The sequence below is a fragment of the Macaca nemestrina genome, chromosome 7 (genome assembly GCF_043159975.1).
Source record: "Macaca nemestrina isolate mMacNem1 chromosome 7, mMacNem.hap1, whole genome shotgun sequence".
NCBI classification, from domain to species: domain Eukaryota; kingdom Metazoa; phylum Chordata; class Mammalia; order Primates; family Cercopithecidae; genus Macaca; species Macaca nemestrina.
In genome coordinates this window covers 143,011,409-143,038,131 of record NC_092131.1, presented here as the reverse complement: position 1 = coordinate 143,038,131, position 26,723 = coordinate 143,011,409, and the positions used below count along the sequence as shown (strand labels likewise).

General features: G+C 41.7%; 1 protein-coding gene across 1 annotated transcript; it reads left to right on the top strand.

Moving 5' to 3' along the window:
- The first annotated feature begins 1,823 nt into the window (after nucleotides 1-1,823).
- Nucleotides 1,824-21,853, top strand: LOC105489522 (cyclin B2). Its single transcript, XM_011754353.3, has 9 exons — nucleotides 1,824-1,994; nucleotides 4,365-4,493; nucleotides 4,600-4,713; nucleotides 11,091-11,261; nucleotides 11,365-11,523; nucleotides 13,341-13,577; nucleotides 13,881-14,021; nucleotides 20,032-20,142; nucleotides 21,575-21,853. Exons 1-9 carry the CDS (start codon nucleotides 1,971-1,973, stop codon nucleotides 21,683-21,685), a joined length of 1,197 nt encoding a protein of 398 aa, XP_011752655.2. The 5' UTR covers nucleotides 1,824-1,970; the 3' UTR covers nucleotides 21,686-21,853.
- The last annotated feature ends 4,870 nt before the right edge of the window (nucleotides 21,854-26,723 follow it).

Genomic DNA, 26,723 nt, shown 5'->3' with positions numbered 1-26,723 from the left:
GGCTGAGGCAGGAGAATGGCGTGAGACCAGGAGTTCGAGGCTGCAGTGAGCCGTGATGGCTCCACTGCACTCCAGCCTGAGCAACGGAGCAAGACCCTGACTTAAAAAAATAAAATAAGAAAGCACTTTACCATTCATAACATTTGTTTACAAAGCCCTATGAGTAAGCAAGATTTGTCACTTTTATGGTTGTATCTTTTGATAACATATCAACATAAAGCAAAAATATTTTACAACTTCAGTGCACTAAAACATCTATATTTCTTTTCCGAGACGTTTCCATAGGATACCTAGTTTTTAGTTAGAGGATGATTATGGATAGGCTAACATCTTTTCACATAGTAGCTACAATTATTCCTGTTAGGTAATAGGGATTGAGGCAATTTAGGAATTTAACTTTACATAAGGCTCGTTCAACCACACTGATTATTCGTACCCAAGTAACAGAACCATTTAAGAATGATGGGAAAGTTTGGTCAAATATTTATTTATTTATTTATTTATTTATTTATTTATTTATTTTTGAGACAGAGTCTCACTCTGTTGCCCAGGGTGGCATGCAGTGGCGTGATCTTGGCTCACTGCAACCTCTGCCTCCCAGGTTCAAGTGATTCTCCTGACTCAGCGTCCCGAGTAGCTGCGATTATAGGTCTGTACCACCACGCCCAGCTAATTTTTGTATTTTTAATAGAGATGGGTTTTTACCATGTTGGCCAGGCTAATCTTGAACTCCTAACCTCAAGTGATTCATCCGCCTCGGCCTCCCAAAGTGCTGGGATTACAGGTGTAAGCCACTGCGCCCGGCCGTTTTTCTGACTTTTTAATGATGGCCGTTTTTGCAGGAGTAACGTGGTATCTCCCTGTGGTATTAACTTGCATTTCTTTGATGATCAGTGATGTTGAGCATTTTTTCATGTATTTGTTGGCCATTTGAATATCTCTTTTGAGAAATATTTATTCATGTCCTTTGCCCATTTTTTGATGGCATTATTTTTTTTTCTTGCTGATTTGAGTTCCTTGTAGATTGTGGATACTTGTCTTTTTTCCGATGCATAGTTTGCAAATATTTTCTCTTATTCTGTGGTTGTCTGTTTCTTTCTTTTGCTGTGCAGAAGCTTTTTAGTTTAATTAGGTCCCATTGATGTATTTTTGTTTTTGCTGCATTTGCTTTTGGGGTCTTAGTCATGAATTCTCTGCTTGGGCTGATTGTTAGACGAATATTTATTGAGCACCAACCATATATGACAAACGATGTACTAGGCGCTGGGAATACAATGGAGAACTTACATGAATCACCAATCACACAAATCTCTTTTTATCTTTTTTTTTTTTTTGCCTTACTTGAGAATTTGGGTTTTTGAGTAAACGCCATTATTCCCTTTTTTTGTTTTAGCACACTTTTGTGTCTCAATCACCTAACGCACTGCTGCCCTGAGCAACCCGGAGGGGCCGGTTCCTGCACTCCGGCCAACACAACCTAAACCCCAACACGCCGAGGACTAATAAAGGCCAACCAACTTCCGCCCACCCAGTACAAACGTCGACAGACATTTGTAGATGAGGTCTTGTCAAAATTCAGAGGTATCCTACGTCTGCTTTCCCAATGAGACAGTTCCTTTTTGTTTGTCTCAGAGACTGGAAATTTTTTTTTTTTTTTTTAAAGACTGTAGGCAGAAAAAACACCCCAACCGGCTGTTGGGACAATCAAACGGGTCTAAGAAAATTCAGCCAATGAGAGTGCGAGAGTGCCTCTGTGTTGGCCAATGAGAAGAGCGCGCCGTGCGCAGGGCCGCCCAATGGGGCGCAAGCGACGCGGTATTTGAATCCTGGAACAAGGATACAGCGTCGAAGATCCCCAGCGCTGCGGGCCCGGAGAGCAGCCCTAACGGCGCCTCGTACGCTAGTGCCCTCCCTTTTCAGTCCGTGTCCCTCCCTGGGCCGGGCTGGCACTCTTGCTTTCCCCGTCCCTCATGGCGCTGCTCCGACGCCCGACGGTGAGTGTGTTCGGCGACCGCTGTCGGAGGCGAGTCCGTTGGCCCCACAGCTCCCCTGTCGCTTCTCTCATTTGCTCCGAACTTCTCCGTCCCAACTTAGACTGCTTTTCTCTTCTCCGGAGCTCCCCGCTTCGCCCACGTCCCTGGCCCTGCGGCGGGTCGTCTCCTGCCGGCCTCTCCCCGTCTGGATTCCGCCCTCCCTGTGCCCCTCCCTGCTCCGGGGTGGGAGAAGTGTAGGAAAGCGCTTCCGAGATGGCACCTGTCAAGCGAGCCCCCAGAGCCCTGGGCCTAGTACTCAGCGAGCGATCCCCAAGTACTCTTCATTGCCAGAGAGTTATCTACTTACACGTTCCTGGGATTTCCCTCCCCCTTTCTTACAACTCCTTGCCAACTAAGGGATCTGTGGTGGGGGCTGGGAGGAGGACTGGAAGGGTTCTGTAGGCAGTAAAGTGTGCGTGTTTCATCAGGCAACTGCCAGGCTGTTTTTCTGATTGTTCACATTTCTTTTTGTATGACTTTCCCATTTATTTCTGCACGCTAAGTCTTCCAGGCTACGTTCACTAATACATGGGTTTGTCCCCTTAAAAAATTTATTTACTCAAATGTAATAGAGATTTTTGAATATAGTTTGGACCAACGTGGCAGAGTGAGAGAAAAGGGTCCAAATTCATTTATTTCATCCTTGCAGAGATCAAAGTGTTACGGTGTTTTGGGTATTTTTCCTGTGGGCTTGAATTGTGCCGGGACCTACTTTTTTCCTTTGCTGAAAGCTAGAGGGCCCTGACACACCTGAGTTCCATCATCTTGGCTATAAGGTTAGATAAAAGCTGCCAATTTTCCTATCCAGATGAATTTAAATTTAGTCACATTAGCTGGCTTCTACCCATAAGCATTACATTTTCAAACACTTTTTTCAGATTGGTAGTTGCTGCTGGAAAAAATTGAACAGCCTGACTTTTGAGAATCCTAATAGATTGAACATATTCAGCATTTAATTAATATCCTTTTGTGGATCTAAGTCCAACTGACAAGTAATTTTTTATAATAATGTATTCTATAACGTTATTTAATAGTCAGAACCTTTCTGTTCAGGGAAGGCTTGAGTTTCCCTTGTCCCTCTATCCTGGTAGATCCACTCAGACCCCTTGTTGGGAGTTTTATTAGAGTCAGGACCCTGAACTCTGAGGGATAGGACATGCTGGTTTTTTGTTTTTTTCTTTTTTTTTTTTTTTTTTTTTTTTTTTTTTTTTTTTTTTTTTTTTTGAGACGGAGTCTCGCTCTGTCACCCAGGCTGGAGTGCAGTGGCCGGATCTCAGCTCACTGCAAGCTCCGCCTCCCGGGTTCACGCCATTCTCCTGCCTCAGCCTCCCGAGTAGCTGGGACTACAGGCGCCCGCCACCTCGCCCGGCTAGTTTTTTGTATTTTTTAGTAGAGACGGGGTTTCACCGTGTTAACCAGGATGGTCTCGATCTCCTGACCTCGTGATCCGCCCGTCTCGGCCTCCCAAAGTGCTGGGATTACAGGCTTGAGCCACCGCGCCCGGCCTTTGTTTTTTTCTTTTTTAATGAAATGTTTATCTCTTCTATAATAAGCTTTTTTTGGTATGAATTGCTTTTCCTAGCAAGTTTTATTTCTAAGCACATTATGTCTAAAGCAGGTTAAAGTCAACTGACAATTTTTATTTCATACAATTCCCACCTTCCCTGAGTTTGGGAGCTAAAACTGTATTATCCAAGGAAACTATTTCCATTCTAAATATCCTTAATATAAGAGAAAATCCATTCTATGGCAGCCTCATTTTAAAAAGCTGCACTTCTAAAAGATCATGCATACAGGAGCATTTCTTATTTGTAAAATGGCATAAGAATCAAAGCTAGTTTAGGTTTTAAACATCTGGTTTTTAAACAACCAGACCTATTATTAACTATTAATATTATAGCTTTATAATTTTTCATCTTAATTTACGTATTACCAAGCCCTGTAAAGGAAGGTTTTTAAGTATATGCCTTTAACTTGCAGGGATCTCTACCAAGTGATATGGGTACTATGATAAATAATCATTAAATAGTAATAAGCTTTGAAGTTCTCTTACAGGCCCACTTGAATATTCAGAATAGTTTTGCAAGGTTAGTGGGAGGATCTTTATTACAGATAAAGTAGATGGGTGATTTGCCTAATTTAGAGTGATGTTATTAATCACGAATAGCCTTTTTTTAGACTTCCTGAAATGTACCTTTTCCATCTTGCAAATAGATCTTGACGTATTGTCCTTTCCCAAAGCAATTCTAAATTTGAGTATTTAACATTAGCAAAGTATTTCAAATTCTTTCAAGGTTTCATTACCTTTTTTTTTTTTTTTTTTTTTTTCAGGTGTCCAGTGATTTGGAGAATATTGACACAGGATTTAATTCTAAAGTTAAGAGTCATGTGACTATTAGGCGAACTGTTTTAGAAGAAATTGGAAATAAAGTTACAACCAGAGCAGCACAAGTAGCGAAGGTAACAATGATGAAGACTGAATGTGAATACAGAGGCCGATTCTGTATAGTGCTGAGTCTCACAACACTGGCTGTCTTGCCCTATTCATGTTTCTTTTTCCTTATAGAAAGCTCAGAACACCAAAGTACCAGTTCAACCTACCAAAACAACAAATGTCAACAAACAACTGAAACCTACTGCTTCTGTCAAACCAGTACAGATGGAAATGTTGGCCCCAAAGGTAGGAAGTTCTGAATTTACAAACATATTTAATGAGGTAGCCTGTTTTTAGCCAGACTACAAGGGTGCCGTTATCATTGCTGCACCTTTTAACGAACATTCATAGCTAGAACTCTCCTTTGAAGCAACAGTGTAGGAAATGAGTATATACACCTTTTAAATGATGGTACTTAATTTAACATTATGACCTTGAAGCTGGGCATGGTGGCTTATGCCTGTAATCTCAGCACTTTGAGAGGCTGAGGCAGGAGGGTCACCTGAGGCCAGGAGTTCACGGCTGCAAGGAGCTATAATTGTGCCACTGCACTCTAGCCTGGACAACGGAGCAAGACCTTGTCTCTGAAAAAAAAAACAAAAAACAAAAAACTACGACCCTGAATAATAAAGTTAATTACCTTAATAACCAAATAAAGGATGGAGTGGTTGGGAAAATTCATGGAATGAGTGAGATTTTTAGGGGTAGAGAGAAAATGATAGGAAAGGGCACCTTTTTGGATAACAAAGTAGCAACAAAGATCAAGGTACCAAAGCGGTAATGGACCTATAAGCATGTCCTTTGGTTAAGGAGTCTGAAATACTTAACTGAGTCAGGCGGCTTGTGTGAAGAACCAGAAGGTAAGGCTGGGAAGAAGGTTGCAGTTGGATTTGAAGGTCTTGGGGATTTGAATTTTTATCCCATTAGGCTTGAGGAAACAGAGTTTTGAGGAGTAGAGAAATGATGAAAACAATGTAGGGAGGTAAGTTAGGGGGTATTGCACTTGTCCAAGCAAGAGCTGATGAGCTCGAGCTAGCCCAGATCTTCCCTAAGCGCCTGCCCATACATTAGTATCAATACTGGGTATGAAGAAACAACATCAAATGTGTTAGGATGTCTCAGAACGTCTTTCAGGGCCATCATCTTATATTTAGGAAGGAATACTTTGGACACATGGCTTGCATGCAGGAGTGGTATCCTTAACCACTTGGATATTAAATAAACCATTTGTGCAGTAGATGAACAAAAAGTAGGAAAGTCAGGAGAGGGCAGTATCTTTGGTAAAGGTATCCCGTTTGGCTTCCGATTTGTTGAGGTAACAGAGGGACATCTGCCTGGAAATGCAGTTGGAAATGTGGCAGCAACATCTGAAGGCAAGGAATGGATTTGTCAGCTTTCTCCACAGAGATGATGGTTGAAAGCATGTTGCTCTTTATGAGAACTAAAGCTTAGAACAAATAGTTGAGATGGGATTTCCTTTAAGAAGCCTTCCCTTGAAGGTTTCTATAATAGTGACCTCCTGAAAGCCAAACCCAAAGGCTGGTATTCAGACCTTGATGTCTTAGCAGTTGTGTAGTGTTTTGCATGTGTAAGGGTTTGAATGTGGTTCCTCCCACATCGCAGGACGGCGATTTGGCAATATATATGTATTTTTCAGGGGGACAGAGTCTTGCTCTGTCGCCCAGGCTGCAGTGCAGTGGCTTGATCTCTGCTCACTGCAACCTCCGCCTCCCGAGTTCAAGTGGTTCTCCTGTCTCAGCCTCCCGAGTAGCTGGGATTACAGGTGTGAGCCATCACACCTGGCTAATTTTTTGTATTTTTTAGTAAAACGGGGTTTCACCATGTTGGCCAGGCTGGTCTCCAACTCCTGACCTCAGGTGATCCACCTGCTTCCGCCTTCCAAAGTGCTGGGATTACAGGCGTGAGCCACTGCGCCTGGCGGTAATATATTTCAAATGGTTATTCTCTGTACCCAGTAGGTCTGTTTTTAATCCAAAGAAAATGATCAGAGGGATAATCAAGTACTTTTAAATAGTGCTATGATGAATGTCTCTTATAGAGTAGAGAAGTTCTAGTTAAATCCATTTAAGGAAATACTATGCAGCCATAAATATGATGTTTTAGTAGAATATTTAAAGGCATCAAAATGCTTGTAACATTAAGTGGAAAAATCAGATTATAACAATATATAAAGAGTGCAACCCCAGATTTCCTTTTAAAATGTACATTTGTATGCATAATATTGAATGGTAGTTATTTTTGAGTATTATGTTGGACTTAAGATTGACTTGCATTTTCTTCCTTAAAATGTCAGACTTTTACCATGGATACCTATTACTGTTCAAGTTAGAGAAGAAGAAAAGAAGACTGTTTTTTTTTTTTTTTTTTTTTTTTTAAAGCAAAGAGCTCAAATATGAAAGAAACAAAGAGAAAAATAGTTTCCTCCTGTGACCTCCATAACTTCACCCTTTTTGTGTTTCCTTTAATCCTTGGCTGACTCCTTTTTCTCTTGCTTCCTGGCAAAATTGAGGCCACTGTTTGTTTGAGATAAAGCATTATGGACCTGTAGCTCAGTTCATATAAAAATCAGTTCCAGGATTGAAACATATAGCTACATGTTCTAGATTTAGAAGTTATCAGGAATTAATGAACAACAGTTACTTCCAATTCAAATACATTTCCCTCTGAGAAAGACAGTAGTGAAGGAATCTCTAAGTCCATGATTTAGGTAGAGCCACACCTTCTAGCAGGTGAATCCCTCTGCCTGCATGTCTCTGGTCAGCTCTCTGGCTTTTACTTTGTCACTTGCTCTATCTGCAGGGTTATCACTGTTCTTTAGAGCCAATCCCTGGAGGTGTGGAAATACCACTTGAGTGCATGGGTTTCTAGCAATTTTCCTGGAAAGATGATAACATAAGCCATGTGTCCATTGTGTCCATGATAGGAGATGTTCCCTGTCTTCTAACCAAATTTATACCATCCTTTCTGCAAAACTGGAGGGCAGGTTTCTCTCTTGGTAGCAGCTGACACAACTGAATCACAAAGTGAGTCCTTGGAAGAGTTCCAGCCCTTTACAGGTAGTCATAGAAGCTTATTATCCTGCAGGTTTTGAAGAAAATGGTGTTTTTTGCTGATTAATGAGGCTTTGGTAAACACAGTAGTTTGAAAGGACAAGGAAGGCTTTTTACTAGTCCCATGTTTGCTGGACACTGGGGAAACAAGTTGAATAAACCATTGACTCTGTCCAGAGGAGCTCCCTGTCAAGTTGGAGAACACAGGAGTAAAAGCATGGCTTTATCTGTCACAGAGAGAGATGCACGCTTATGAGAGGTATACTGAGGAGTCATAGCTAGAACAGATTACCTGACCAGATGAGTAGGATCTTATAAAGGGTCTTACAATAATTAAATTATGTTGGAGTTCACAATGAATGCTTTCAAGTAATTCTAAATTAAGGGCCAGGGCAAGAATCTTTGTCTTAACCTAGTGGCTTTTGTTGTTGATTGCTTGATTGATGGACGAGATCTCACTGTGTTGCCCAGGTTCAACTCAAACTCCTATGCACAAGCGATCCCCCCACCTCAGGCTCCCAAAGGGCTGGGATCACAGATGTGAGCCACCACACCCTGCCCCTAGTGGCTTTTGGATATGGCTAAACTCAGTTGCACTTCTGAATAGGAGCCAGAAAAACATTCTAAACTGCTATGATAGCACATGATAACCTCTGACTCCTTAAACCAGACTTTTTGGTATTGACTGCCCTTCCAGGGGTGGGTGATAATGCTTATCCTTGAAAAGGCTAACCTTCACCTGAAGCTGCATATACTTATTACAATGCAAATCTGATTCCAGTCACTTGCTAAACTCCTTCAGTTGTTGCACCTTACCTTTGGATAAAATCTAAGCTGCTTAGCCCGGCTCTTGTTCTGCTTTTCAGCTCATCTTCTCACACCTCACAGGCTATCCTGCTGACATCTCAAATCAATTTGCACTTCCCTGAATTGCCTTGATTTTCTTTGGTTTCCTTTTGCCTGTTCATCTTCCTTAAGGTCTTACCGTCTCTGGTACCCTGGGTACCTCTACTCATTTGTCCTAGCTCCTTGAGATTTCCAGGTGTCCAACTTCTATTCTATTCTATGCTATTCTTTCCTTTCCTTTCTTTTTCTTTTTCTTTTTTTTTTTAGACAGAGTCACACTCTATCTCTAGGCTGGAGTGCAGTGGCATAATCACGGCTCACTGCAGCTTTGATCTCCTGGGCTCAGGTGATTCTCCCACTTCAGCCTCCAAGTAGCTGGGACAACAAGAGTGCGCCAACATGCCTGGCTAATTTTTGTATTTTTTGTAGAGGTGAGGTTTTGCCATGTTTCCTAAGCTGGCCTCGAACTCCTGAGCTGAAGCAATACACCTGCTTCAGCCTTCTAAAATGCTGGGATTACAGGTGTGAGCCACCGCACTTGGCCTGGGTTCTCAAATTCTTGAATAAATGGCATGCATGCCTGCATAGCTTTTGCTCACCTGGTCCCTCCTCAGTTTAAAACCTTTGATTTAAGAGGGGAGGACATGTTTTAAACTGCTCTCTGTTGTTGTTGTTGTATCCTCTAAGACTGGAAATTATAATCATTGAGCTTTACTGTAAATTAAAATTATTCTATCATAAAGCCCTCTCTTCTTTTTTTTTTTTTTTTTTTTTTGAGACAGAGTCTCACTCTATTGCCCAGGTTAGAGTGCAGTGGCGCAATCTCGGCTCACTGCAACCTCTGCCTCCCGGGTTCAAGCGATTCTCCTGCCTCAGCCTCCTGAGTAGCTGGGTTTACAGGTGTGCGCCACCACGGGCCCAGCTAATTTTTGTATTTTTAGTAGAGACGGGGCTTCACCACATTGGTCAGGCTGATCTCAAACTTCTGACCACGCCTGGCTGCCTCCTCTTTTTAAAAAATATTTTATTACCTTAATATATATTTGTATAGCTTAGCATCTTATTAGGTTTTACTTGGAGAAGTACTTCTTTTTAAAAGCAATGATTTGGCCGGGTGCGGTGGCTCACGCCTGTAATCCCAGCACTTTGGGAGGCCACGGCGGGCAGATCATGAGGTCAGGAGATCGAGACCGTCCTGGCTAACACGGTGAAACCCCATCTCTACTAAAAATATAAAAAATTAGCCGGGCATGGTGGCAGGCGCCTGTAGTCCCAGCTACTCTGGAAGCTGTGGCAGGAGAATGTCGTGAACCCAGGAGGCGGAGCTTGCAGTGAGCCGAGATTATGCCACTGCACTCCAGCCTGGGGGACAGAGTGAGACTCCATCTCAAAATAAATAAATAAATAAAATTTTAAAAAGCAATGATTTATTTATATTTCATTAATAAATGCTTGTTTTAATGACTTTATAAATTTTTAATTTGTGTAATTTTTATAAATAATTACCCAGTCAGCATAGGAAAGTGAAATACTGAGTTGTATACTTGCTCAGTCTTTGCTCCCTTCTCCTATTTTATTTATAGACTGGAATATGCTTTTCTCCTTTTTAGTTGCCAGTTTTTCAATTTAGAATAAATTAGTAAAGAGAAGAAAACATTATACTGCAGAAGAGGCTGCTACTAAAGTAGAATGATCTGCTCCAATAATCTTTGAACCCAGGTGGTCAAGTTTCTTTCATTTATTGAGCACCTACTACGTATCAGGGATTATATTGATGTTTGAGGTACCTTAGTGGGCAAAACCAATTAAATAAACGTAAGCTTTTAGAGCTTACATTCTGGCAGAGGTAAACAGATAATAATACACATACTATATAAACTATAGAATTTTAGAAGTATAGGTTTTATGAGAAAAAACAGAGATGAGACATATGGGTAGGGTGGGAGGACAGGGATTGGAGACAGGTGATAATTTTGTTTTTTGTTTGTTTATTTGGTTGGTTTTGAGGTGGAGTCTTGCTCCGTCCAGCCCAGGCTGGAGTGCAGTGGCATGATCTTGGCTCATTGCAACCTCTGCCTCCCAGGTTCAAGCTGTTCTCCTGCCTCAACCTCCTGAGTAGCTGGGACTACAGGGGGGCACCATCACACCCAGCTAATTTTTGTATTTTTAAAGAAGAGACGGGGTTTTGCCATGTTGACCAGGCTGGTCTTGAACTCCTGGGCTCAAGCCATCCACCTGCCTTGGCATGAGCCACTGTGCCTGGCCAGATAATTTTAAATAGGAGTCAGGATAGACCCCATTGAGAATGTAACATTTAACCAAAACTTGAAGAAAGTAAGGGAATTACCCATATGGACATAGGGGCAAGAGCTTTCTGGGTAAGAAGAACCTGGTTTGAGTGGAGCAGTCAGGGGAGAGAAGCAGGAGATGGGTCAGCAAGGGAAGTGGGGAGGGCCAGATTATATAAGGTCTGTAGGCCATTGGGAGGACTTAAGTTTTCAGTTTGAGTGAAATTAGTTTTAAACAGATAAGTGTCTCTTGAAGAACTTCACATACTTATCTTGAATTATTCACCTCTTGGTATGGAATTTGTTTTGTCTTCAACTTATTTCAAATGTGCTTATGATATTGATATTTAAGCCAGTTGGCTCTGCATGTATTTGTGGTTAAGGCTTCTCCTACATGTGCCTTAATTTGTTGGTGTAGGGTCCTTCTCCCACACCTGAGGATGTCTCCATGAAGGAAGAGAATCTCTGCCAAGCTTTTTCTGATGCCTTGCTCTGCAAAATCGAGGACATTGATAATGAAGATTGGGAGAACCCTCAGCTCTGCAGTGACTACGTTAAGGATATCTATCAGTATCTCAGGCAGCTGGAGGTGGGTGGGTCTTTGTGTTTTGGTTGTATAAGCAATGTGGAATTTATCACACAGCTGGGAAGGAAACAAGGTCAGCTTTTTAAACTTTTGATTCTACCCACAGGTTTTGCAGTCCATAAACCCACATTTCTTAGATGGAAGAGATATAAATGGACGCATGCGTGCCATCCTGGTGGACTGGCTGGTGCAGGTCCACTCCAAGTTTAGGCTTCTGCAGGAGACTCTGTACATGTGTGTTGCCATTATGGATCGATTTTTACAGGTAGGTGTGGCTTCAGGGACTTCACGCCAGTGGCTCATTGAACATTGCATTTATGCTTGGGAGATAGAAAACTAAAGTGGGTACTTCTGAAAAAACAAAAATCAAATTATGAGAAGCCAAAGAACTTTAGGGACTAAAAAGGGAAGTAATCCAGATGTGTCAAGCCTTTGATGATGCTGACCAATATTGGGCATTTCTGTAAGACCAGTCAACTAAAAAGCACTTGGGGGAAATATTGCATTGCCACAATCCTTCATCAGAGGAATATACCATCAGTTGGGCTGGAAGTCCATCTGAAGCCTGTAGTGCCTTTGGATGCTGGTTTTCTGGGCCTGCTTGCACAATTTCCATAGTTTGGTGCTCTTTGGTGTTAAGTTTTAAGTTTCCTCTTCTGAAAAATGATGAGTTTGGCTAGAGAACCTCCACATTTCCAGCCAACTATGGCATTGAATCACTGTAGAAGAAGCAGGTGGAAGAAGAAGGTGTTTTTTTTAAAGGAGCAGGGGTGTGTGTGGAGTGGACTGAGAATGTAGTGTAATAAAGAGTAATATAAGAAAATGAGAGGCAAAAATAATCTTCAGCATATTTATCAGTGAGTAATGCACAGCCCCTGACCTGTTAGAAGAGAAAGCAGATATAAATCGCCAGTGTGTTATCTACCAAACAATAGCCCTGCAGATAAGGATTTATTTATTTAAAGTCAACATTCAGGATAGGGGTTTAGGTCAGGCACAAATTCTGTCCAAACAATGTAATAAAAATTACTTTACAATAATGGCCCTAAGATACTACAAAATCCCAGGTAGTATGCATTCCTCTTTGGGCAGGAAAGCACAACAATATTTTATTTTTTATTTTTTTGAGACAGGGTTTTATTCTGTCGTTGCCCACGCTGGAGTGTAGTGACACAATCTGGGCTCACTGTAGCCTCAACTTCCTGGGCTCAATCAATCCTTCTGCCTCAGCTTCCTAAGAAGCTGTGATTATAGGCGTATGCTACCACACCCAGCTAAGTTTTTGATTTTTTATAGAGATGGGGTTTTGCCATGTTGCCCAGGCTGGTCTCAAACTCCTTAGCTCAAGTGATCCGTCCACCTCGGCCTCCCAAAGTGTTGGGATTATAGGCATGAGCCACTGTGCCCAGCCATGGTAGATTTTTAATAATGAGAGTTGAAGCAAGAAAAGCGCAGAGTCCCAGTTTGGGAGGGGAAAGAAAGCAATTAAGGGAAACACTTTACCTAGCCTGAGAGTCTCCCTGACTCCAAAGCGTTAGTGAAAAATTTTCTAAGCTGAATAATGGGTGTGCTTTTGGTAAGGATTAAGGAAATTAGCCATCCATTAAATTCTCACTTTTTTTCTTTGGCCTCATCTCTATTCCGACCCTGCTTAGTGTGTCAGGTCAGGGCTGCCACAGATACTCAAGTCAGCATGAAGTTGTGGGAAGAGTGACTAGGAGCTTGGTATTCAGGCTTGAATTCTTCCCTTCTTGGCAACTGAATGATCTTGGCATGGTGTCTGAATCTGTTCTCAGGACATCTATTTGTAATTGAGGAACAAAATATGTCCTTCCTAGGATTTTTATGAGGATTAGTTGAGACAGTATGTTAGAATCTTAGCACTGTGCCTAGCACGCAGTACTCAATTACAGATAGCTGTCATGATCAGTGGTGGAACAGTCAGGTCTCCTGTGCCCTTATGAGGGCCACGAGCAAAGACAATGTGCACGTTTCCAGGACTGGGTTCCCTTTCCTCTTTTCCCACCCAAAGCTTCGCTCTTCTTGTTAGGTGTGACTTTTGATACGTTAATTTTGCATTAGGTTCAGCCAGTTTCCCGGAAGAAGCTTCAATTAGTTGGGATTACTGCTCTGCTCTTGGCTTCCAAGTATGAGGAGATGTTTTCTCCAAATATTGAAGACTTTGTTTACATCACAGACAACGCTTATACCAGTTCCCAAATCCGAGAAATGGAAACTCTAATTTTGAAAGAATTGAAATTTGAGTTGGGTCGACCGTTGCCACTACACTTCTTAAGGCGAGCATCAAAAGCCGGGGAAGTAAGTGCCTCCAACTCTGTAAGAGACTGTTTTTGCTTGGTGTCTCATCCTAGAAACCTTCACCTAATTAAAGGAAAGCTTATTAATTTATAGGACGCATCCTTTAGATAAGTCTTAATGCTTACCTCATCAGTTCTTAAGAGAAAGGCCTCATGATCTATGTTTACAACATAGTGTGGAATAGAGTAATTCTTCAGAAGGATAAGTGAGTTAAGTGAATTGGAGTTCCTAGGCTTCATGCAGACTTTTGCAAGATAGTAATTACAGTTGTGATTCTTACTGTCCGTTGCTGTTGTTTCTTAGGTTGATGTTGAACAGCACACTCTAGCCAAATATTTGATGGAGCTGACTCTCATCGACTATGATATGGTGCATTATCATCCTTCTAAGGTAGCAGCAGCTGCTTCCTGTTTGTCTCAGAAGCTTCTAGGACAAGGAAAATGGGTGAGTGGTGGATTTAAGAAGAAATTAATTAGGCTATATTTTAGTCCCTCATAATATGAAAAGGCCTTAGCATTTTTACAACACTGTCATTGAAGCAATTGGTTTTGTTTTGTTGTTGACACAGGGTCTCACTCTGTCGTGTAGGCTGGAGTGTGGTGGTACCATCATAGCCCACTGCAGCCTTGACCTCCCAGGCTCAAGTGATCCTCCTACCACAGCCTCCCGAGTAACAGGGACTACAGGCATGCATGACCATGCCTCGTTAATTTTTGTAATTTTTTTGTAGAGACAGGGTTTTGTCATGTTGCCTAGGGTAGCCTTGAACTCAGCTCAAACAGTCTACCCACCTTAGCCTCCCAAAGTGCTAGGATTTCAGGTATGAGCCACTATGCCTAGCCTGAAGCAACTGTTTAAAGTTCAAAGGCCTAAAGGAAAGCTGCTTGCAGAGGGGCGTGGGGGCTTGTGCTTATAGTTCTAGCTACTTGGGAGGCTGAAGGAGGAGGATCATTTGAGCTCAGGCTCAGTTCAAGTCTAGCCTGGGGAACATAGAGAGACCCCTGTCTCTTGGGAAAGAAAGCAAGCAAGCTACTTGGAACAGTTCAAATAGAAGTGAGTTGACTATATATACCAGGGTGCATGTATGCATTATAGAGTAGTACAGAATGAGGAAGGCCACTAAGAACTGACAATTTCTTAGATATTATGTTAAGTCAAAAAGTTGTCAAGCACACGAGACAAAGGAAGGCCAAGGCCTGACTGATTTAGCCAGTAAGAATAGAATGAGCCACTTGTAGATTCAGAAGAGTAGCCAAGGTTGGCAGCTCCCTGGGTCTTTGTTTCACATGGCAAAAAGGATAATGTGGAAACAAATGGAGCTGGATGGCTGCAGTGCAAGCCACAGGTACACTGCTGTGGAGAAGCCAGTTGTAGATCACTGCTAAGCAGTCTTCTAGTCTGCAGGTATACCCTGAAAGCAGCACAGCAGAAAACTTCATCAGAACCTAGGGGATAAGAAGCTGTCTTGGCCAGGTGTCATGCCTGTAATCCCAGCACTTTGGGAGGCCAAGGTGGGCAGATCATCTGAGGTCAGGAGTTTGAGACCAGCCTGGCCAACATGGCAAAACCCCCGTCTCTACTAAAAATACAAAAATTAGCCAGGCATGTTGGTAGGTGCCTGTAATCCAAGCTACTCGGGAGGCCTAGGCATAAGAATCACTTGAACCCGGGAGACAAAAGTTGCATTCAGCTGAGATCGTGCCAGTGCACTCTAGCCTGGGGGATAGGGCGAGACTCTGTCTCCAAAAAAAAAAAAAAAAAATAGAAGAAGCTGTCTGGTGACAGCCTCCCAGAGGAGATAGGGAGGTGAATGGGAGATGGCTGGGCTGCAGCTCTGCCCACACCTGCCATCCCCTCCTTTTCCAGGAGGATCACAAAGCATTTTGCCAGGACCAATCAGCTGTGGTTCAGGCCTTGGCCTGTCCTATATGGATATAGGCAAGGTCACCAGGGCAACATGGTGGAGCTGTTCACCTAAACAATGTATATTGTAGTTTACATTTTATGCAAGAAAGTGTGTGTGTCTGTATGTATATATATTTATATATTTGTTTAATTTTTTGGTACAGGAGGAATAAACCAGAAAGAATGAAAGTGGATACTATGGGGTTCTGTGGAACAGGGCGGAGGTTGAGGATGAGAGGGCTTCTGATTGTAACCTTTTATTGACTTTATAATACAGTGTAACTTTTTTGATTTTTGAACAATGTAAATATTTTATGCAAACTTTAAATTGTAATTAAGTGGAAATAAACAATGTAACCACATGTGAAATTGGTAACAGAACACAGAGGAAAGAATTAATTTAAGTACTTGTTGCTTGAGCCCAGGAGTTCGAGCCCAACCTGGGTAGCATAGCAAGACCCCCATCTCTACAAAAAATTTAAAAATTAGCTGATTATGGTGGTGCACACCTGTAGTCCTAGTTACTCAGGAGGCTGAGGCAGGAGGATTGCTTGAGCCTGGGAGTTCAACGCTGAAGTAGCTATGATCATGCCACTGCACTCCAACCAGGGCAACAGAGCAAAACCCTGTCTCAAAAAAAGAAAAAAAAAAATAAGTCTGTAACCTGAACACAGCATTCTGACTGAGCATCCTTAGTGGGATTTAAAGTATGACAAAACAAAGGACTAAAGTGGTAACATCAAGTTTACTTAGTAGGTTTGTTGTTAATCTGTTGTTATAATTCTGGAACTATTTTATGTGTATTGTAGGATAAAACAAATTTATTCATGTTATTAAGGACTAAAATTTTCACTATAGGAAGAGTTTTTTTTAATTATTAATTAGTTAATTTTTTATACAGGGTCTTGCTTTGTCATCCAGGCTGGAGTGTGGTGCCGCTACTAAAGCTCACTGCAGCCTCAATTGCCTGGGCTCAAGTGATCCTCCCACTTCAGCCTCCTGAGTAGCTGGGACCCAGCCACACGCCATCATGCCTGGCTAATTTTAAAGTTTTTTCTAGAGATTGGCTCTCCCTATGTTGCCCAGGCTGGTCTCGAACTCCTGGGCTCAAGTGATCTTCTCACCTTGGCCTCCCAAAGTGCTGGGATTACAGACGTGAGCCACTGTGCCTGGCCTAAGAGAGAAAATATTAACAATTAAAAACTAAAGGTTAGTCCTCACGTAAGAAATAGCAAAACAAAAACAAAGGAAAACCCCTATTATGTTTTGAAAATAACGGCAAATTCAGAATAAAGGGTCTCAGAAACAGTGACAACTCAGTAGTAGTGAGCATATTTAGTGCGCACATCTTGGATACTAAATACCATCATCTACTGTCAACTAGGGTTCATTAGTGAAATTGCTGATTTAAGGGCTATGGCAGGGGAAGTACAAGGTAAGCCTAGAAAAATTTGTGCCAGATAGCACACAGATTTTCAAAGATCAATGAGGTCACACCAAAGGACATAGGAGAGCTGGTCATGGCAGCATGTGCCTATAGTCCCAGCTACTCAGGAGGCTGAGGCAGGAGCATCCCTTTAGTCCAGGAGTCTGAGGCTGCAGTGACCTATGATTGCACCACAATAAAATAGGAAGGGAAGGAGGGACATAGGAATGGGCTTGAAAGGGCTCTGGCTGACTGAATTAGAGCATTAAAAAGAAAAATGACAGTAATAGATTGTAGTGTATAAAAAAAAGGATTCATGGGTCCATAATGATACAAAAAATAAAACAGGGGTTCATTTTTAAAAATCAGAATAATTAAAGTAGAATGGTAGAGTTAGAAACCACTAATTTTCAACCTGTAATGTAATAATTTATTCAAGCAAGGTGCATCAATGAATGCAAAAATCACTAGATGGAATAATTTTGGGAAACAAGATTCACATGGTCTCAAATTATCATCCCATAAATACTTGTTAATTCTGTAGCAAAACTGCACATCTATGATGAAGTGGTCTGGTGGTTTCCACCTTCACCTAGTGATTAAGCTCAGCATTGCCATTGGCAGACAACCTGAGTTGCTGTGCCATGTTGTGCAGTAAGATGTATACATTATCACCTATTCATGCCCAAAACGTTTGACATGAATTAAATCATGAGGAAATGTGCAAATCCAGAATGTGAGACATTTTAAAAGGAACTGCCTGGATGCTTAAAAAAATAGTCACTGGTGACAGTGTTTCTTATGTGAGAATGGTGTTATGGATAGGTACAAAAATGTACTTTTTAGAATATGCTTCTGAAATGTTTAGCAGGGATGTGCTGTGATATCTGCAAATTGCTTTCAAATGGCATAGCAAAAATTGTGTGTGAGTATACATATATAGAGAGAGGGAGAGGAGGAAAACGTGGTGCATGTTCATGATTGATCAATCTACGTGAAGGATATCTACAGGGTCATTCTTTCAGTTTTTCTGTAGATTTGGAATTTTTTTAAAATAAAACATTTGAGGCAAAAATGCCACTGATATATGGTACCAATGGCTCATTTTTAGTCACCTTACTCTTAAATGTGCTTTGCTGTCCCAGTTTTCTGAGAATTGATTTCAAAATTCTAGAAATTGTGCATTATTTCAGTTTTTACTCTTGCTTCCTCTTTTTTCCCTTCAAAGTATTTTAGGATTAAGATTAAATTGTGTAGACTGGGCAGTGGCTCATGCCTGTAATCCCAGCACTTTGGGAGGCTGAGGCAGGTGGATGACTTAAGGCCAGGACTTTGAGACCAGCCTAGCCAACATGGTGAAACTCTGTCTCTACTAAAAATACAAACTAAACTAAAAATACAAAAATTAGCTGGGTGTGGTGGCACATGCCTGTAGTCTCAGCTACTTGGAAGGCTGAGACACAAGAATTGTCTAAACCCGGAAGGTAGAGGTTGCAGTGAGCCGAGATTGCGCCACTGCACTCCAGCCTGGGCGACAGAACCCAGGCATCGTGGCGCACACCTATAGTTTCAGCTACTAGGAAGATTGAGGTGGGAGGATCACTTAAGCCCAGGATATCAAGGCTGCAGTGAGTTCTGATAGTGCCACTGCACTCCAGCCTGGGCAACAGAGTTAAGACCCGGTCTTCAAAGAAAAAGATTAAATTGTGGTTTAATTTGCCAATTATACCATGCATATGAAAAAAATGTACTTTCGCTTTTAGAATTTTTGTCACAGAATTCTTAAAGTCAGTTGACATACCTCTTTTTTTTTTTTTTTTTGAGAGGGAGTCTTTCTCTGTTCCCCAGGCTGGAGTGCAGTGGTACGATCTTGGTTCACTGCAGCCTCTGCCTCCTGGGTTCTAGCAACTCTCCTGCCTCAGCCTCCTGGGTAGCTGGGATTACAGGCATGTGCCACCACGCCTGGCTAATTTTTGTATTTTTAGTAGAGACAGGGTTTCACCATGTTGGTCAGGCTGGCCTCGAACTCCTGACCTCAGGTGATCCGCCCACCTCGGCCTCCCAAAGTGTTGGGATTACAGGCGTGAGCCACTGTGCCTGATCTTTTTTTCCTTTTTCCTTTTTTTTTTTTTTAAAGACACGGTCTCACTCTGTTGCCCAGGCTGGAGTGCAATGGCCTTAATAGCTCATTACACCTCAAACTTCTGGGCTCAAGCAATCCTTCCTTCTCAGCTCCTCAAGTAACTGGGACTATAGGTGGACACCACCATCCTTGGCTGATTTTTCATTTTTCATAGATATAGGGTCACCCAATGTTACACAAACTGGTCTGAAATTCTTAAACTCAAGCAATCTTCTTGCCTTGGCCTCCGAAACTGCTGGAATTGTAGACATGAGCCACTGGGCCCCGCCAATTTATGTATCTTCTTACATGATAAATCCTACTATCAATGGACAGCTGTTCTTTTGCTTGTATTTTACTCTTTGGGAGGCTAGGTCACAAGGCTTGTTGTGGTATTGTCTGAGTTCTCTCTGTTCTCTGGTGCTTAATTACACAGGGTTCAACAAGAGAATTGTTGGTAGTCCTACCTAGTTCTTCTGGATTTGATAGATTGTTGCTTTTTTAGCACAGTTTATTTCTTATTTCTGAATATCTTTCCCTGACCGACAGTATGTCTGTTTGGGTTCTTGAGCTCATAACAGAGACAGCTGGGGAGGGCTTTGACGCAGGGTTGTGTGAGATGTGGCCAGCACTGTAAAGGGACACTTTGTTTTAAGTGTCTCCTTTTTCATCCCCTTTCAGTGTTGTCACTTGAAGGACTCCTACCGGTGCAACCTCTTTAAAAGATCCTATGGGACCTTTGGCACTTGATTTAGCTGAGAGCTTCACAATGTCTTCATTTAGTCTGGTCTCAGGGCCAGAATCATCTTGCATTTACCAGCTGCTTTAGTGTTGCTGGTACTGTGGGAGTGCTTAGGACTTTGATTGAATTTCCAGAAGGTAAGAATATTTTTGTACAGCTTTTACATAAGTAATGTCATCATGTATGAGATGTGTTCTTCTAAAGAAGCAGAGGTTTTCTCTTTCCCCTCAGTCAATGGTGTCTGCTTCTTGTGTTTCAGAACTTAAAGCAGCAGTATTACACAGGATACACAGAGAACGAAGTATTGGAAGTCATGCAGCACATGGCCAAGAATGTGGTGAAAGTAAACGAAAACTTAACTAAATTCATCGTAAGTACTATTGTTTCTTAAGCTGTGGAATGCTTTAGGTTCTGGGTTTTGTGTATATGTGGGGTGTGTGTGTGTGCTGTCATGTAAATATATTAATAACGTGAGAGTTTTAGCACAAATCCTTTATCCTTTATATTTTTCTGATATAGTATGGTGTGCAGCATACGGATAAACTCTGGGAGCAAACTTTCTTTGAAACAAAGTCGATAGGCTAGCCATGTCTAGGCCCAGTTCCTAGTCAGCCAGCCAGTTACTCAATGTGTTGAATTACTCTGTGCTCATACCAGTGTCCTGGGGAGGGCACTTTGCAAGCAGAGAAGGCTGCTCTGCATGGGATTGGGAAGAGAGAGGGCCCACTTCAAATGGCAGTGTGGAAGCAGGATTCAGGTGATGTTACTCAGAGCCTTTGTCCAGGATCTTTTGAGGCAATGATGGAAAAACACCTAATTAGCAAGCATGGTTAAGAGAGAAGACGCCCATTCAGGGGGCATCCTGAGGGCGTGGTGTCTATCTCTGTATGGCCCACCTATGAGGAGGAACCAGAGGAGACTTAGTGCTGTCCTTGTGTGACACCAAACATCAGAGCTCACCAAGTGTGTTGTGGCAAAGAGCAAGGCATTTGAACCTCAGAAGAGTCTAAAGTGTCCTCACAACATGATTTGCTTCATGGTAGCGTACTGTGTGTTCAGTCCTGAGAGGACTGTCTGGGATTTGTTAAGTGCTAGTTGCCACCCTCTTTGATTGTCGGCTATTGCTGCCAGGTCTGGTGAACCTGTTATGTCTGATGGCACTTAGGTGTCATAAACACAGCTCCCCCTCCCATCCCTCTGGTAGGCTATGAGAGGAAGCCTGCTACTCGGACCTTGAAATCATTTGTTCTGATCACCTGTGCTACCAGCTGGGTTTTTTTTTTTTTCTTTTTTTTTTTGTTTTTTTTTTTTTTTTTGAGACAGAGTCTCGCTCTGTCACCCAGGCTGGAGTGCAGTGGCCAGATCTCAGCTCACTGCAAGCTCCGCCTCCCGGGTTCACGCCATTCTCCTGCCTCAGCCTCCCGAGTAGTTGGGACTACAGGCGCCTGTCACCTCGCCCGGCTAGTTGTTTGTATTTCTTAGTAGAGACGGGGTTTCACCATGTTAGTCAGGATGGTCTCGATCTCTTGACCTCGTGATCCACCCGTCTCGGCCTCCCAAAGTGCTGGGATTACAGGCTTGAGCCACCGCGCCCGGCCCTACCAGCTGGGTTTTATTCATTAATGGGGATGGAAGGAAATGGTCAGGCACATGTGATGAGCCCAGAGCTTTCACTGGCTTCAGCAATTGGGCATTGTCATTGTGATGGTGATTGTGGCCTGGACCTTTGACAGTTGTGAATTAGACTAGGAATAAGGTACCAGTGGGGGTTCCTGACATGTGCTTAATCACAAATTCTGCAGGCCATCAAGAATAAGTATGCAAGCAGCAAACTCCTGAAGATCAGCACGATCCCTCAGCTGAACTCAAAAGCCGTCAAAGATCTTGCCTCCCCACTGATGGGAAGGTCCTAGGCTGCCATCGCCCCTGGGGATGTGTGCTTCATTGTACCCTTTTTCTTACTGGTTTAGAACTCTTGATTTTGTACATAGTCCTCTGGTCTATCTCATGAAACCTCTTCTCAGACCAATTTTCTAAATATATATTGAGGAAAAATAAAGTGATTGGTTTTTCTTAAGGTATCCCATGTGTATTTATTTGTGTATTCTGTACTGAAGAAATCAGTGAAAGCTTGCTTTGACTAATTTCTTTTTGAGCTATTATGAATAGCATGTAAATTATTGCCATTATGGCTTGGGCAAGACCTTTCTACCATTTTCTCAAACGGAAAAACTAGAACTTGGCCTCAGTGAACAGTAAACCTATTCCTAAGCTTCTTGAATACAAATAAGTCTATTATGAAAATTTAAAATGGAAAGATAACCATGACACTTTCCTTTCTAGAAGCTAGTCAGCTGCTCTCTCATTCCTGCATTGGAACGTCTGGCCCAGAGCAACCCTTGTAATGGGTCCCTCTCTCAAAGGCATGGTTGAGACCAGAGAGAGGCATCCCATGGGTCACAGCTGGAGAAAATGGGCCTGTGGCATCCTCTTCAAGTTGAAGCTTGGGATGCATTTTCTCGTTGTGCAGCTTCAGGTACATTATGGGCTAAATGGCTTTGTATTTTTTTGTTTGGTTGGTTTTTAATGGGCATTGAACTTTTTTTTTTTTTTTAAAGTTCTGGGATACATGTGCAGAACATGCAGGTTTGTTACATAAGTATACATGTGCCATGGTGGTTTGCTGCACCCATCAACCCGTCATCTACATTAGGTATTTCTCCTAATGCTATCTCTCCCCTAGTCCCCCACCCCGATAGGCCCCCAGCAGGGGTTTTCCCCTCTGTGTGTCCATGTGTTCTCATTGTTCAACTCCCACTTACGAGTGAGAACATGCAGTGTTTGGTTTTCTGTTCCTATGTTAGTTTGCTGAGGATGATGGTTTCCAGCTTCATCCATGTCCCTGCAAAGGACATGAACTCATCCTTCTTTATGGCTGCATAGTATTCCATGTATATGTACCACATTTTCTTTATCCAGTCTATCATTGATGGGCATTTGGGTTGGTTCCAAGTCCATGTTATTGTGAACAGTACCACAATAAATATATGTGCGCGTGTGTCTTTATAGTAGAATGATTTATAATTCTTTGGGTATACACCCAGTAATGGGATGGCTGGGTCAAATGGTATTTCTAGTTCTAGATCCTTGAGGAATCGCCACACTGTCTTCCACAATGGTTGAACTAATTTACAGTCCTACCAACAGTGTAAAAGCATTCCTATTTCTCCACATCCTCTCCAGCATCTGTTGTTCCCTGACTTTTTAATGATCGCCATTCTAACTGGCATGAGATGGTATCTCATTGTGGTTTTGATTTGCATTTCTCTAATGACCAGTGATGATGAGCATTTTTTCATGTTTGTTGACTGCAAAAATGTCTTCTTTTGAGAAGTGTCTGTTCATATCCTTCACCCACTTTTTGATGGTGGTGTTTTTTTCTTGTAAATTTGTTTAAGTTCTTTGTAGACTCTGGATATTAGCCCTGTGTCAGATGGAGCTTTTGCTGTGTAGAAGCTCTTTATTTTAATTAGATCCCATTTGTCTATTTTGGCTTTGTTTCCATTGCTTTTGGTGATTTAGTCATGAAGTCTTTGCCCATGCCTATGTCCTGAATGGTATTGCCTAGGTTTTCTTCTAGGGTTTTTATGGTTAGGTCTTACATTTAAATCTTTAATCTATCTTGAGTTAATTTTTGTATAAGGTGTAAGGAAGGGATCCAGTTTCAGCTTTCTGCATATGGCTAGCCAGTTTTCCCAACACCATTTATTAAATAGGGAATCCTTTCCCCATTTCTTGTTGTTGTCAGGTTTGTTAAAGATCAGATGGTTGTAGATGTTTGCTGTTATTTCTGAGGCTTCTGTTCTGTTCCATTGGTCTATATGTCTGTTTTGGTACCAGTACCATGCTGTTTTGGTTTACTGCAGCCTTGTAGTAGAGTTTGAAGTCAGGTAGCATGTTGCCTCCAGCTTTGTTCTGTTTGCTTAGGATTGTCTTGGCAATGCGGGCTCTTTTTTGGTTCCGTATAGAAACTTAAAGTAGTTTTTTCCAATTCTGTGAAGAAAGTCAATGGTAGCTTGATGGGGATAGCATTGAATCTATAAATTACTTTGAGTAGTATGGCCATTTTCATGCTATCGATTCTTCCCGTCCATGAGCATGGAATGTTTTTCCATTTGTTTCTATCCTCTCTTATTTCCTTGAGCAGTGGTTTATAGTTCTCCTTGAAGAGGTCCTTCACATTTCTTGTAAATTGTATTCGTAGGTATTTTATTCTCTTTGCAGGAATTGTGAATGTGAGTTCACTCGTGATTTGGCTCTCTGTGTGTTATTGGTATATAGGAGTGCTAGTGATTTTTGCACATTGATTTTGTATCCTGAGACTTTGCTGAAGTTGCTTATCAGCTTAGGGAGATTCTGGGCTGAGACGATGGGGTTTTCTAAATATACAATCATGTCATCTGCAAACAGACAATGTGACTTCCTCTTTTCCTAATTGAATACCCTTTATTTCTTTCTCTTGTCTGATTGGCCTGGCCAGAACTTCCAATACTGTGTTGAATAAGAGTGGTGAGAGAAGGCATCCTTGTCTTGTGCCAGTTTTCAAAGGGAATATTTCCAGTTTTTGCCTATTCAGTATGCTATTGGCTGTGGGTTTGTCATAAATAGCTCTTGTTATTTTGAGATGCATTCCATCAATACCTAGTTTATTCAGAGTTTTTAGCATGAAGGCGTGGGGTGTTGAATTTTGTCGTATGCCTTTTCTGCATCAATTAAGACAGTCGTGGTTTTTGTCATTGGTTCTGTTTATGTGATGGATTATGTTTATTGATTTGCATATATTGAACCAGCTCTGTATCCCAGGGATGAAGCTGACTTGATCATGGTGGATACGCTTTTTGATGTGCTGCTGGATTCAGTTTGCCAGTATTTTATTGAGGATTTTTGTATCGATGTTCATCAGGGATACTGGCCTGAAATGTTCTTTTTCTGTTGTGTCTCTGTCAGGTTTTGGCATCAGGATGATAATGGCCTCATAAAATGAGTTAGGGAGGATTCCCTTTTTCTGTTGTTTGGAATAGTTTCAGAAGGAATGGTACCAGCTGCTCTTTGTACCTCTGGTAGAATTTGGCTGTGAATACGTCTGGTCCTGGAATTTTTTGTTTGGTAGGCTATTACTCCCTCAATTTCAGAACTTTTTATTGGTCTATTCAGGGATTTGACTTCTTCCTGGTTTAGTCTCAGGAGGTTTAGTATGTGTCCAGGAATTTATCCATTTCTTCTAGATTTTCTAGTTTATTTGTGTAGAGGTGTTTATAGTATTCTCTGACAGTAGTTTGTATTTCTGTGGGATCGGTGGTGATATCCCCTATATCATTTTTTATTGTGTCTATTTGATCCTTCTCTCTTTTCTTTCTCATTAGTCTGGCTAGTGGTCTATCAGTATGGTTGATCTTTTCAAAAAACCGGATCCTGGATTCACTGATTTTTTTGAAGGGTTTTTTGTGTCTCTGTCTCCTTCTGTTTTGCTCTGATCTTAGTTATTTCTTGTCTTCTGCTAGCTTTTGAATATATTTGCTGTTGCTTCTCTAGTTCTTTTAATTGTGATGTTATAGTGTCAATTTTGGATCATTCCTGCTTTCACTTGTGGGCATTTAGTGCTATAAATTTCCATCTACACACTGCTTTAAATATGTCCCAGAGATTTGGGTGCTTTGTGTCTTTGTTCACATTGGTTTCAAAGAACATCTTTATTTCTGCCTTCATTTTGTTAGTTACCCAGTAGTTATTCAGGAGCAGGTTGTTCAGTTTCCATATAGTTGAGCAGTTTTGAGTGAGTTCTTAATCCTGAGTCCTAATCTGATTGCACTGTAGTCTGAGAGACTGTTAATGACCTCCGTTCTTTTGCATTTGCTGAGGAGTGTTTTACTTCGAATTATGTGGTGAATTTTAGAATAAGTGTGATGTGGTGCTGAGAAGAATGTATATTCTGTTGATTTGGGGTGGAGAGTTCTGTAGATGACTGTTAGGTCTGCTTGGTCCAGAGCCGAGTTCAGGTCCTGGATGTCCTTGTTAATTTTCTGTCTCATTGATCTGTCCAGTGTTGACAGTGGGGTGCTGAAGTCTCCCACTATTATTGTGTGGGAGTCTAAGTCTCTTTGTAGGTCTCTGAGAACTTGCTTTATGAATCTGGGTGCTCCTGTATTGGGTGCATATATATTTAGGATGGTTAGCTCTTCTGTTGAATTGATCCCCTTACCATTATGTAATGCCCATCTTTGTCTCTTTTGATCTTTGTTGGTTTGAAGTCTGTTTTATCAGAGACTAGGATTGCAACCCCTGCTTTTTTTTTTGCTTTCCATTTGCTTCGTAAGTATTTCTCCATCCCTTTATTTTGAGCCTATGTGTGTCTCTGCATGTGAGATGGGTCTCTTGATTACAGCATACTCATGGGTCTTAACTCTTTATCCACTTTGCCAGTCTGTGTCTTTTAATTGGGGCATTTAGCCCGTTTACATTTAAGATTAATATTGTTAAGTGTGAACTTGATTCTTTCATTATGATGCTATTTTGTCCATTAGTTGATGCAGTTTCTTCATAGCATTGATGGTCTTTACAATTTGATATGTTTTTGCAGTGACTGGTACCAGTTGTTCCTTTTCATGTTTAGTGCTTCCTTCAGTAGCTCCTGTAAGGCAGGCCTGGTGGTGACACAATCTCTCAGTATTTGCTTGTCTGTAAAGGATTTTATTTCTCCTTTGCTTATGAAGCTTAGTTTGGCTGGACATGAAATTCTGGGTTGAAAATTCTTTTCTTAAGAATGTTGAATATTGGCCCCCACTCTCTTCTGGCTTGTAGGGTTTCTGCCAAGAGATCCGCTGTTAGTCTGGTGGGCTTCCCTTTGTGGGTAACGCAACCTTTCTGTCTGGCTGCCCTTAACATTTTTTCCTT

Bases quoted from the DNA above. Each gene is read 5' to 3' on its own strand.
- LOC105489522 (XM_011754353.3), top strand. From the start codon at position 1,971: ATGGCGCTGCTCCGACGCCCGACG. The intron at 11,524-13,340 runs GTAGGTGTGGCT...ATTTTGCATTAG, and splicing joins TTATGGATCGATTTTTACAG to GTTCAGCCAGTTTCCCGGAA. The intron at 13,578-13,880 runs GTAAGTGCCTCC...GTTGTTTCTTAG, and splicing joins GAGCATCAAAAGCCGGGGAA to GTTGATGTTGAACAGCACAC.